Below are 14,242 nucleotides of genomic sequence, written 5' to 3'. Positions count from 1 at the left end.
TTGGCAGACTCCCCATTCTTGCCTGGTTTGTCTCGTTGTTGGCAAGGCCACAATACCACCTAATGTGTCAGGCCTTCTTCCGGGTACACAAATAGTTTGGTCTCTTTGCCCAGTCTCACACATCCAACTACCAAGCCACTGTTACCTGTGCCTCACCTCTGAGCAGTCAAGAATCCAGGTAAAACTCACCAGGCAGCCCCACGTAGTAGGGACAACTCTTGCCACTTTATGAAATCACCCTCCAGAGTGCCCACCAAAGGCCTTCAGCCAGCAGAAGCACCCAAATCCTGTGTCATCCACCACTCTGACCAGCCCCGACACTCTCATTCAGTCCCCTTCAAGGAGCCCCTGGGGACTTTCCTATGTGTCCCACAGACTGTGCCCACATCTCGTTTTCCCTTCTTCAAGCCTAGGAGGTCACTATGGGGTGTAGAATGTCCCCTGCTTAGATTACAGAAGTAGTGCTACCAGATTTAGTAAGTTAAAATACACAGGCTGGGGTTGGTGGCTCAGCCTGTAATCCCAGCACTCTGGGAAGCCAAAGTGATGGATTGCCTGAGCCCACGGGTTCGAGACCAGCTCAAGCAATTTGGTGAGGCCTTGTCTCTACAATCAATCAAAAATTAGCTGGGCGTGGTAACACATGCCTGCAGTTCTGGCTACTTGGAAGGCTAAGGCGGAAGGATCGCCAGGGTCTAGCAAGTTGACATTGGGGTGACCATGAATGTGCCACTGCACTCCAGCCTGGGTGACAGAGTGAGACTCCAACTCAAAAATAAATAAATAAATACACGCATACACACACACACACACACACACACACACACACACACACACACACACACACAAAATACCCAGTTACATTTGAATTTCATATAAATAATGAATAATTTTTAGATACATATGCCCCATGCATATTTGAAGCAAACCTCTATTTTCAAAGTATTTGCTGTTTATCTGAAATTCAAATGTAACTGGGCAACCTGAATTTAATCTGGCAACCCAATCCAGGAGACATATAACTCCTTTGAGGAGTCATTTTTAAGTCATCTCTGTTTTTTTTTAAGTAGTCCACTTTTAACAAGCATAATTATATTTGTAGCATTTCCTCAAAAATACCACAATTTGGCTGACTCATTCCTGCCTTTTTCCACAGAAACAGGGTTTACCATATTTTCATATTTGTAGGTAATTTTTGTCCCAAGTGTAGCGGTGGAGGGTCAGAGGTACATTCTCAAGCTGAATTTCCTTTTTATTTTAATACAAATTTTCTATAATAGAAAAGTTCAAATAACACCGAGACAGAATAGTGCAACAAATCCCTAAGCATCCATCTCCAAGCTTTGACAATTTTCAGTAGCATGCCATTTTACTACTTTTTAATATTTTGAAAATCTGTTAGAGGGTCACACACATCATCTATCTTGCTCCTGACTTTTTTCTGGAGTGGGGGCATTGAAAAGTAAATCATTTCAGCTATACACACTTCTGTATTCTTCATTCAGCATTTTCTCAGAAACACCTTCTAGGTTGTCCCAGACCACACTTGACTTTTTGCTCTAAACAGGTGGGTAACCTTTCTCACTCCAATTAGTTCATCATGACACAATAAGGAGACAAATATAAGTAAACACACACAGAGACACACACACATTCTTTTTCTATCGTATCTTCCACTGCCCATCACACACACACCCAGTGACTATGGGACTGAAGGAAACCATTTTGGAAGGCCATACCTTTAGAGTATCAAAATCCTTCTCCAGGTAAGAACCACACTTTTCTCTCTCCCCTACTGAGGCAAAGAATTTGCTCCACCAATCGATGAACTCCTCTTCCTGAGTGGGTAGAAAGAAAAAGACCATTTAAGAAACAGAACTTGCCAAGCAGGGTCCTTTTGGATCAGGTACTTCCACTGGGCCGGCCTAGACTAGAAAGCTTTCCTGAGGGTGAGTTTAGGGGAGCAAAGAGCTGAAACTTCCACCTATCCAGGGCTAAACTGTACAAACTGAAGGAAAATGTTTTAGCACCTGCTTTTGTTGAGGTAGAGGCTCTAGTCCTGGCTCTGCCTCCCAGTTGTCTGTGTTTCTGTCACGATTTCAGCCTTCCAAGCTGGGCTCCGTGGCTCAGCCTGTAATCCCACGCCTTTGGGAGGCCGAAGTGAGTGGATTGCCTGAGCCCGTGGGTTCGAGACCCACCTGGGCAGCAAGACCTCATTTCTACAATAAATCAAAAAATCAGCCGGGCGTGGTAGCGCAAGCCTGTAATTCCGACTACTCGGAAGGCTGAGGCGGAAGGATCGCCAGAGCCCAGCAGGTCGAGGCTGCGGTGGCTGGGAGCGGCCACTGCACTCCAGTCTGGGCGACAGAGTGAGACTCCAACTCAAAAAAAAAAAAGATTTCAGCCTCCCTTTTCCTTTTTTGTGAAGTGGGCATCTCAGTACTTCCTGCATTCCAGGGATATAGTGAGCCTAAAATCCAAGGATATAACAAAGGGTAACACTTTGGGTAAAAAGTCAGTCAAGTGCTATTTATGAATGAAATGCAGGAGGCCCAGGAAAACCCACACCCAAAAGAACTGTCCTGCACACCCATCCCCCCACCTCGGCTCTTAGCCTCCCCCAAGAACAAATCAAGGCAGAGTCCCTGAAAAATCAATAAATGCTTACTAAGTGTTCTTTATTTAAAAAAAAAAAACCACACTGAATATGTGGGGAATTCAGTGAAAAGAAAGGAAGTTTGCGACAACACACTCACTGTGTGACAACACGCTTCCTTCCTCCTGTCACTCACATTTGTAGGACAAGGTGAACAGGTCTGTTGTGGCAAATCCTGGCCTCCCTGCCTTTTAACTCCTCCTGCACACAGTGTGTCTGCAGACCCTCTTAGAGCTCGTGCCTACAGCACCCCTCGATTTGTGTCTTGTCTAGGAGGTATGTTCTGTAACCTAGAGAACAGCAAGCTTCCCGAAAATGTAATGGTCACTCCTTCCCAGTCCTCCCCAGACCTCAAAAACTCCCCCAAAAACTTGCCCAGGGCTGGGCTTTCAGTCTCTGTCTTTTCATACCATTAAAGCTCATCTAGTTTAATGGGAAGAGCCAAGAACAAGGTGTCAGGAGAGCTTCCTCCTCTGTATGAGGGAATAGGCTAGAAAATCTCCCAGAAGCCTGCTTTAATTCTATCACATGATCTGAATGTCTATCATCAAGTTTCTGAAAACGCCGGTGGCTCCCTTTACACCAAGGCTAAATCTTTGAGCTCCAGCTTACTAAGGGTGAACACAAGTTGGAGTCTAGCCAAGGGCGCCTCAACAGGCATGCTGGGGAGAGGGTAGGATGAGGTTCTCAAGTGTCCACCCAACCTGGAAATGTGGTCCTAACATCCTTTGTGTGCCTGGGAGGACCCCAGACACTCTCCACAGGGAATGCAAACAGGTATGAGACTGAGTCTGCACCTAGGCCCTACCTGATCCACTTACCCAAAGAATCTTCTGCAGCCAGGAGAAAGAAACATAGATCAGATGGGTTAAGACTCAGGGAGCCTTTTTGACTTGTAAACACTCTAGACAAAGCAAGCCTCGAGCAAGGTAAACCCTTGCCCTGATGTTTGAAGTTCAATTTAATGAAAAAGATGCTGTGGATGAACACACATTTACAGACATATATGTCAAACTCACACAATGACCAACACACGGAAGAATACATTTACATAGCCATGCCTAAGGGAGTTGTGTCTGCTGAAACACACATATACTCCCACAGAGACACACAGAGACACACACTGATGCACAGGTAAATATGTACACTTAGGTGGAAATAGGTCGAATGGAATTCATTTTAACTGTTTGGTTCCCCCTAAATCTTTATTTTCATTCCCAACTTAAAGATTTGATTTTATAACTCAGGCTCAGAGTCAGGCATAAGCAGAAACCAACCAGTGAGTTTTGTACAAAGAAAAGACAGGAACACAAGTTGTGGGAAACATATTATACTTCCCACAGTCTTGAAAAACCAAGCAAATTTTTAAAAGAATCAGAGACAGAGAGTCAGAATAATACCACCAACAGTGACAATTAAATAGACAAACACTATATACACTAGCAACAGAAGATATACCTTCTTTTCCAGTACCCTTGGAACACTTAGAAAAAATTAAAAGCCACAAAGAAAATCTTAATGAAGTCTAAGAAATAAAACCATATCAGTCACATTCTCTGACCATACTGTAATAAAACAAAATTAATGAGAAATTTCAAAATTAAATGCCAACCTTTTGGAAATTTAAGTGCATATTCTTAAAACTCTCCCAGATCAAAGAGAAAACCAAAAATAAAATCACAGATACTTAGAAAATACAATGAGAGGTCTATGCCCCACACTTTACAGGTTATAGCCAAGCTTGTACTCAAAGGAAAGTTTGATCTTAAATGTTTTCACTTTTATACAAAAATAATGGAAATAAATTATCTGGTGATTCAAGAAATAGGAAAGAGCAGCAAGACCAAAGAAAATTGTAAATAGAAACGAATATATTAGAAAACAGAAGAATATTATAATTGATCATTAGACCCCAGGGCAATCTTTCAAAAGTCATTAACATAGATAAGCATTCATCAAATCTAATTTTTAAAAGCAGGTACACCATGCTGGGCACAGTGGCTCACACTTGTAATTCTAACACTTTGGGAAGCTGCAGTAGGAAGATTGCCTAAGCCTAAGGCAGAGATCAACCTAGGCAACACAGAGCGATCTCATCTCTACAAAAGATCAAAAATTCTAGCCAGGCATGGTGATGCCTGCCTGTAGTTCCAGCTACTGGGGAGGCTAAGGCTGAAAACTGCCTGACTTCAGGAAGTTGAGGTTGCAGTGAATTGTGACTGTGACCCATGATTGTGTCACTTGGGCAACAGAGTGAGAGCTCAACTCAAAAAAAAAAAAAAGATAAGATAAGAAAAAAGAAGAAAAAAGTAGGTACACCATTAGGAATGAGAAAAATAAAACAAAAAGATATTATGGAAGAGAATAAAAATATTAAGAGATTTACCAGGCCTAAATCAATGACAAACTTTTAGAAAATCTAGATGAAGCAGATGATTTTCTAGAATGATAAAAATTGATTCAAAAGTAGTAGAAAACATGAAGAGATCAATAATCCTGAAAGTAGAAAAGATCTCAAAGAACTATCTCCAAAAAAAGACATCAAGTCTAGATAGTTTCTTTGGGGAAAAGTTCTATCAATCTTTCAAAGAATAAATTATCATTTGTTTCACCGCATTAAAAAAAAAAAGATGAAAATTTCCCCCCTTCATTTTGTGAAGCAAAACTTAACAAAGAAACACACGCATGCCACACACGCATGCACGCACGCACACGAGTTAATCTCGTTCCTGAAAAGAGATATGAAGATCCTAAACAAAATATTAACAAACATATGGCAGCAGTAGATCCAGTATAGTCAAACTGGGTTATTCCAGAAGCAAGAGGGGTTCAGTGTCAGTGAGTCAGGGGAGAAAACCCACAGAATCATCTACAACTGAGGCTTGAAAACTATGGCCCACTGGTTGGCCACCTAGTTTTGTAATTTAAATATCAATATCTTCTGTGACTGTTTTTCAGTTACAATTGAGGAATTGAGTAGCTGCAACTAAGACATTATGTCCCTTAAGTTTAAAATATTTACAATCTAACATATTAAGAAAGAATTTGTCAGATTTTTTTCGTTATCTATAAGATAAAAAGAAAGTGGGGAGAGGGTGGTTAGGGGTTAAAATTTTTCATTTATTTTTAAGTGAAACTCTTAATGAATTAAGAATAAAAGGAAGTTTTCTTAGCATTATAAATACTTTAAAGCAAAAATCAGCATTGTGCTTAACAGAACCCCTTCTGGGTTTCTGTACATATGACTGCTTCTCCCAATAATTTTCACATGATATAGACATAAAGAAGCTTACATAAAGCAGGGTAGGTGGGAACCAGGACTCAGGAGCCAGTGCTCAAATCCTGCCACTCTCAGCTGTGTGACTTTGGGTAACTACTTAACCTCTGTAGGCCTCAGTTATCTGTAATATAAAACTAACAGTACCAATTTGACAGAGTTATTGTAAGGAATAAATGAGTCAATATGCATAATGTGCTCAGATCTGTGCCAAGCACATACACGCAATGTGTTTATTGCTATTACCAATAATAGTGTCATTGCTATTGTATAGACCAGGTTAGCTTCTTAGCCAAGGGCTGACTCCCACAAACCACCAGTGGGAGCATGGCTGGCCACAACCATTCCAGAAGGCAAACTGGCTGAGTGTTTCCATAGCCTTAAAAATGTGCATATACTTGGACTCAGCAATCACATTCTAGAAATCCATCCAAAGAAAGATACCATGGATATGCATAAAGATTTTATTTCACTTAAAATGGTGAAAAGTTGGAAACAACTAAAGCGTCCAACAATAAGGAGCTGTTTGTTTGAGTAAACTGTACCTCCATATGATTAAATGTTATGCAATATAAAAATGATGCCATAAGAATATTTATTGGCATGATAAGTGATTTTTACAACTGATGAGATTTATAAAGGGTTAAAAATGAATAATGTGATCTCATTTTAATAAAAGGACTAAACTCCAGATGTTCACAGTGATTACCTCTGCATGGTAAAATGATACATATTTTGTTTATTCCTTTTATTTTCGTGTATCACTCAAAAATTTCTAATTTTTTATTTTGTACAAGTATTCCTTGTATAACTTTAAAAATTAAAAATTTTGCAAATAAAGAACAGCAAGATGTTTTAAAAGACATGACCAAGAAAGTAAAAAAACAGCTCACAGAATGAAAGATAATATTCACAAATGATGTATTTGATAAGGAATCTGTATCCAGGATATACAGAGAACTCACAATTCAGTAATAAAAAGACAAATAACCATTCTTAAAATGGACAACAGATTTAAACAGACATTCCTTCACAGAAGATATATAAATGGCCAATAAGCACATGAAAAGATTTTCAACATCATTAGTTCTCAGGGAACTGTAAATCAAAACCATGATGAGAAAACACATTATACCCACTTGGATGACCATCATCAAAAAGTCAGATACTAAGTGTTGGTGAAGATGTGGAGAAATGAGAATTCTTATACACTGCAGACAGGGATATAAAATGACAAAGGCACTTTGAAAAACAGTCTTTCAGCATAGACAACAGAGCAAGACCTCATCTCTACAAAAATAAAAAAATTAGCCAGGTATGGTAGTGTGCACTCGTAGTCCCAGCTACTCAGAAGACTAAAGTGGAAGGATCACCTGAGTCCAGGAGTCTGAGGTTGCAGTGAGCCATGATCATGCCACTGCACTCCAACCTGGGTAACATAGTGGGACCCCAACTCAAGGAAGAAAAAAAAATTCTGACAGTTCCTCAAAAGGTTAAACAGAGTTATCATATGACCTAGCAATCCTACTCCTAGGTACATATCCAAAAGAAATGAAAACATGTCCACACAAAAACATGTAAATGTTCAAAACATCATTATTCATAATAGCCAAAAAGTAAAAACACCCAAAAATGCATTAACTGATTAATGAATAAAGAAAATGTGATATATCCTTACAGTGACATAAGATTTGGTAATAAAAAAGAATGAAGAACTGATGTGTGTTACAGCATGGATGAGCCTTGAAAACAGTATGCTAAGTGAAAGAAGTCAATCACAAAAGACTATATATTATATGATTCCATTTATCTGAAATGTCCAGAATAGGCAAATCCACAGAGACAAAGAACAGTTTAGGAGTAGGTAGAGGGAATAGGGGGTGATTGCTCTTGAGTACAAGACTTCTTTTTGGAGTGATGACAGTATTCAAAAGTGGCTTATGATGATAGTTATACAACTCTGTTAATATACTTTAAAAAACACTGAGCTGTACGCTTTGAATAAGGATTCGTGTTTATGTGTATCATCTCAATAAGGCATTTAAAATAAAAAGAATAAATGATTGGATATAAGCAAGCATGCAACAGCAAACAAAAGAAAAAAAGCAGGAATCTCAAGTGTTTATTTCTAAGGAAATAAGAGTTAAAATTATTTTCAAGCAATTGATCACCAAACAGGACCCATCTCTTACCACATTCAGTTTTCCCCAAGAGCCTCTCTGGGCTGCAGTTTCCAGCTCCTTCAAAGTCCCAGGTGATGTCTGGTGACTGGTTCTCTCCAGGCAGATGCATGGCTGCTGAGCGAACGACCAAGTGACCTTCCTAACTCCTGATCACAACCACAGGTCTGCTGCTCAATTTCTTTTCCCCCATTTTCTTCCTGTATCCCACAAGTAAACCCTCTTCTAATCAATTGCTCTAATTATGCATATGGCAGAATTATGATTTACATATTAACTCTTATTTTCCCCTACAACCCTTTGTTTACCCCTTTATCCATTCCTCCTTCTAAACTCCTCCGCACCTCTCTTGCTCCATTGTACTTCCAGCCAACCCAACCTAGGGGTTAAATCCAGGTCTTCCCCACTTGCACATGAGCTCTCACAACCAAATGTGGCCAGAGGAAATCACAGAGCCTGCTGCCTGGTCTCATACCAAGTTCCTGCCACACCTCCTGAGGCCTCGCTACTGCCTTTCCACCCATTGGTTTCCTGGCCCTTTCACTCGCCCCTTCCCCTGATATCACCACACCACACACACTTCTTCTTTCACACCACTAGTTTTTCCTCCCTGGCTTCACTCTTGGCCCATTACACTAACTCCTCTCTCTCTTAAAAAACAGAAGCAATCAGAAGAGACCTTCCACAAGTACCTGCATCACAGGCCACCTTCCCTCCTGCTTCTGTGGGTGCTTGATTTAAACCCCAACCCAAGGCTAACCCGCATGCTCGTGCCCTGGGCTCCATCCCTTCTGGTCCATTCAAGGCCATCCTTCCATGTTTCTCTCCACCCTCTTCTGCATCACTGAACTTCCCTCTCAGTTGGATCATTCCCATCAGTGTTCAAGCATGGGTACCAGTTCCCCACCATTAAAAAAGTATGGATCTCTCTCGGATCACACTTTCTCTTTTGACTCTCACCTCACTACTTTCTCCCCTTTACAGAAAAACTTTGAGAAACAGTTGTCTACACCAGTTGTCTCTAATACTTGTCTTTCCATTCTCTTTTCTCCCCCAAAACACACTTACCAAGTTCGTCAATGACTCATGTCTCAATAGTCATTCTAGTAGCCATATGCGACAGAGGTGGTTACTCCTCTGCCTTGAAGCATCTCCCCTTCCCTTGCAGAGCTCCTCACTGTGCAGAACACTACAGTGTGGTCCTCTCACCTCACTAACCACACCTTCTCAGTCTCCTTCACTGAGTCAACCTTGTCACCCATGCTTGTCACCTACCCCAGGGCTCAGTGCGTGGACCTCTTCTCCACTCGATCCACTTTCACTCCCTTGGAGTTCTCCTCATGTCTTACATCTTTTACAACATACACTGACAAGTCCCACACCAAGGTCTCCCCAGCCTGGATGACTTCCCTGGACTCCAGCTGCCCACGTGTATTCTCCCACCTGACATTTGACAAGCTTCTCAAAGGGATCTGCTTCCAATTGATGAACATCCCTGCCCAGTCTGCTCCACCCACAGCCTTCCTCATATAAATCAGTGGCGACTCCTTCCTTCCAGACTCTCACGCCAAGAACCCTGCATCACCTCTGACTTCTCTTCCACATTCCCCACATTCAGTCCACCAGTCATTTCCCTTGGCACCACCTGTAGTATATGTTCAGAGTCAGACCACTTTTACCCCAACACTATCAGCCCTTATTACCCCACAGCGGGTTCCTATGGGGCCTCCTTGACTTCACCTTTGCTGCCCCCCTCCCCAAATCCACGTACAATAGCCATGTACATCAGATCACGTCACCTCTCCGTGCAAACTCCTCCATTGATTTGCCAGCTCACCCAGAATTAAGCTAAAGCCCTTACAGCCACCTCTGAAGTCTCCCACGGTCAGTCCCACACCTCCCTGATCTCATGTCATTCTGCTTTCTCACTTATGCTGCTCCAGGCTGGTCCAGAACACTTCAGCACACTCATGCCTGACAGATGACACTGATGGATCCCTGGGCCACTTCCTCACCTCCTTCAAGTCTTGATTCTAGGTCGGCCTCAGTCTTACCCCTCATTCTTCACCATGTTTTTAAATCACAATGCCCTTCGCAGCAATTCCTATTTCCCCCTTCCTTGCTTTTTCTCCATGGCAACCATCCCCATGTGACATTCCACAGATCTTCTTTGGGTATCTGTTTACTAGATCTCCTTCCCCATGCGGGCAGAGCCTCACCTCATCTTCCATAACACTCATACCCCAAAACCTGTAACACTGTCTGGCATATAACTGCAGTTCAGGCAATATTTGATGAATGTATGGATGCCTAAGCAGCATGTGTGGGGATGGAGGGTGGTAGATTCTTGGCTTTTCAGTTCCCAAAGGCTGATAAGCTGATCATGTGCCATTAAAATAATAAGATTGAAAGAATGTTGTTTAGTCCAGCCAGTTTTTCCCCACTCTAGGGGAAAAAAAAAAAAAAAGACGGTATAGAAAAGGAGAGGAAGCAAAAACTGGAAACTTGTAATGGTTTCTGATTAGGCATCCCATGCCCTGTTCCCAGATTAGCTCTGAATTACATAGGGAAGAGACCCCTCTATAACTTTGGGGCTCTCGCAAGGAGCAGCCACCCAGAAGTAGCCAGAGGAATCAGGTCAAGGGGCACTTGACCAGAAATGGCTTCATGGATGTCATGGGAGAGAGAGCCTAGGGGAGCCCACAGCATTTCCTGTAGACCTGAGTGTCAAGGGAGAGCTGCTAAATTGTATCACATTCCCAGAGAGAAAGAGCCAAGAGACCTGGAAGGGTCTTGGGACTTAGATGAGAAGATGCTGTCAGGAGATGCAATAGGGTCTGTGTACCTAGAAATCAGTGTGCCTGTAAATGCCAGGGTGAACAACGCAAAATGAAGCTGCCTTCTGGGGGTGAGGAGGAGGAGGAGAGAAAGCCCAAACTGCTTAAGCTTAAACCTAAAATGAAGATTACCAGGACTTTTCTGCCATCAGGAAAAATGTGGGCTCACAGGAAGATTAAATTGACTTACACAAAAATAAAGTTATATTTTTAACACACTCACAGATGTGACTTGAAAATATCATTTCTGCTACTTCACTAATCTGGCTTCTGATGGAGTTATTTGAAGTCTACCTCTTCCTTCTCTTCCCCAGGAAGTCCAGGAATAAGTTAACACACCCATAAGAACAAGCCCCACAAAAAACAGGGCAGCTCTTCCATGTCATAACCCAGATGTGCCAAAGCTAACTAACCCTCTGATCTCAGTTGAATCCCATACTCCAAAGCTCCAAAAGGGAAATCGTTGTATGTTCTCTGATTTCAAATGTGTGTTTTACCTCATTTTGCAAGGGCTAAACATCCAGTCTTGGAACATGGCAAGGTGGAGAAAGAAGTGCAAAAAAGCTTGATATCTGAAGTACCATCTCAGGGTTTACACAAGAAGTCTGGCCATTAAAACGTTATTCCTGCATGCCCAAGGTTCAAGGCCCCTCATGGTTCAGTCAGCCAACTCAGTAAGTCTGCTCAAGGCGCGGACTGGAAGCCTCTCCAGTTTCAGCTAATAGCCAACATGCAGTTCCTGAGCAACCAGAAAAATGTAACAAAGACATGTTTCTCCAGTCTTGATCCAGTCTAATGAGCACCCTAATCCCTCTGAAGACCCAAATCAGTATGGTACATTCCAAACAACTAATCTCCCATTATCATTCAGTGCCTAACACATTTCATGAATATGGATAGCAATATTGGTAACAATAATTCTTACTCTTCTTTTCTGTGAAGTCAGGAAGAGGGAGGATGGGGGAAGGAACAGACTTGTGTCCTCTCCCTGGCATAACCACTTGGATCAAAGAAAAAGTTTCTGGTCAAATTCATTTATCATCAAGGTTATAATGCTAAATCTTGGGTCACTATATAGAACCATACACCCAACTTTAACATAAGCAGCCCACTATCGTTTATGATTTTAAGCAGGCTTTTATGCCTATGTCAACCCAGAGGTAGACATCCTAGAGTGTGTTGAAAGTAATTTCTCTCTTAGCACAAATCACTATCATCCTGATAATAGTAATATAACAACCCAACACTGGGGTTACTATGAGGGTCTGAGTGATGTCTGTGAAGATATTCAATAGCCTAAAAAGTTTATCATGATAAATGCTTTTGTTGATATCGCCAATATTATCAGTTTGATCCCCAATACTGCTACCCCATAGCTCGACATCTGCAGAACTGGAATAATGATATGATGACTCCTCTAATTCTTTAATTAATGTCTTAAGGTTTAAGAGACTGAGACTATTTGCTCATGCACACACAAATACAAACACATACACAACATAAAATACTCAAGCCTACATGCAGACCAGACAAACCCCCAGACATGCAAACACCCTGACTTCAACCTACCCCACCTCATGTATACTAAACTATTCATGCCCCCCAAAACCACACAGACATACGCCCATAGCCAGCTACCACGTTGATTCAGCAGAACTCTACACAGGCATAACAGAAATCACTTAATTATTTCCACAAGTGGAACACTGGGCTTTCAACTTCTTGTTGACACTCCCTGAAGTCCAGCCTCCTAGTCTACTGGGGGGATTATTATTCCACTGATTCTGACTTCAAGGATCAGCAGAGGTGGAAAGAAAAGGGAAACTTTTAACCAAAGTGCTGAGCTGCTTCCAAAGGCCCAGGGAATAAATGGGCCTGAAAGCCAGCAAAGTCAAACAGATAATGAGAGGACCTGATAATTTGACTGTTGGCCTGTTCCAGATGGGGGATGTACATGGTGTGGGGGAACCATGGGAAACCACGTCTCACCAGGCCCTTTCCCAATACAGGAGCCTAAGGTAGTTCCTTGGACCCATGACTTGGTTCTCCGAGGACAGCGCAGCCACATATACCCATGCAGAAAGCCTGGAGGAATGGACTCTAGCCAGGAGGTTGAATGAAAGAAGATTCCATCGGTCTTCAAATCTATGAAGAAAGCAGTGAAGCATCACTGATTCTGAATCCATGATGCTTCCAATGGGACATGGGCATTCTGCTTACCCCATTCTGCTTATGTAGACAGCTTTGCTTAACAAGAGTTCCAACCATTTACTTAAGAGAAAAACTATTTTTGAAGGCCTTCCCAGGACTGCAGAAGCATTCATCAACTACAGACACTAATATTAGCTACCTTAAACTCAATTTTAAAAGGATTTGGGGGGAGTCTATTATGTGCCAAAGTCAATCTGCGTTCTAGTTACTGTATGCATTTTCATACACAAAATCACATTACTTTTCAAATATTTTATCTTTTGAACTTGTTACTAATTCACTCTGATTTTCCCATGCCTCAGATAACGTAGAGGGGAGTTAAAAACACTGGGTGGGTTAATAGGCTTCACTGAGCACCCTCAGAGGGGCCTTGCACTCAACAGTGAGTACCACACTGAGTTTCAAGCACTGTTTTTGACCCAGGCTGGGGGGCGGTAAACAGTGTACAGGACCAACAGGGATAGGAAGGCATTAAGTTAGACCTCAGCAAGAACTTCGTATGCTACAGATTTCCAAGGGAAGACGAAAATGCCCCTTCCAAGAAGAGATGGAACTTTTTTCCCTGAATGGGAAAACAAATCCCTCATGGACCAGGAGGAAGACCTCTTGGGCCAGGGGGCAGGGGGAAAGGGGGTCATGTTAGGTTGGGGCAGAGGCAAGGAAGGCTGGTTGGAGGGGCTGGGGCCTCCTCCTCCCTGATGGGGCCCTGGAGTTTGCCAGACAAGTTTCACCCCGGGCTGTCCCCCCTGCAGTGTGCATCGAGGGAGGAGGGGTGCACCCCCGAGGAGACCACAGGAATGCCAGGCAGGGGAAAGGCGCCCCGAGCCAAGGGCTCCGACAACGAGGATCCAATATCGGAGGGTGACTCCAGCCCCCGTAACAGGAGAGACCGTGAAGTATGTGCTCTGCTTCCCAACCAGCAAACACAGCAAATAACCAATTACTCCAAATAGCTAACAGATTTCGGCTCTGATTTCCCTCCCCTCGCCTCCCCTGTGCCTTCACTTGTCATTTGATGGGCGATTTGTATTTGCTCTGAGAAAATGAGAGAAAGAATGAGTCACAAAGGAAGGTCCAGATT

At 42.4% G+C, this 14,242-nt stretch overlaps 1 protein-coding gene across 7 annotated transcripts in view; it reads right to left on the bottom strand.

Moving 5' to 3' along the window:
- Nucleotides 1–14,242, bottom strand: part of DYSF (dysferlin) — a 233,776-nt gene that overhangs the window by 39,397 nt on the left and 180,137 nt on the right. For all 7 annotated transcript variants that reach the window (XM_008060561.1, XM_008060554.1, XM_008060576.1 and 4 more), the window contains one exon: nucleotides 1,740–1,838. In XM_008060561.1, the coding sequence (XP_008058752.1) occupies nucleotides 1,740–1,838 (99 nt within the window). The remainder of the gene's footprint in view (nucleotides 1–1,739; nucleotides 1,839–14,242) is intronic.

The sequence above is a fragment of the Carlito syrichta genome, unplaced genomic scaffold (genome assembly GCF_000164805.1).
Source record: "Carlito syrichta isolate Samal-C Ts95f unplaced genomic scaffold, Tarsius_syrichta-2.0.1 Scaffold92612, whole genome shotgun sequence".
Lineage (NCBI taxonomy): Eukaryota > Metazoa > Chordata > Mammalia > Primates > Tarsiidae > Carlito > Carlito syrichta.
The sequence above is the reverse complement of the archived record's forward strand: the minus strand, read 5'-3'. Positions and strand labels throughout refer to the sequence as shown.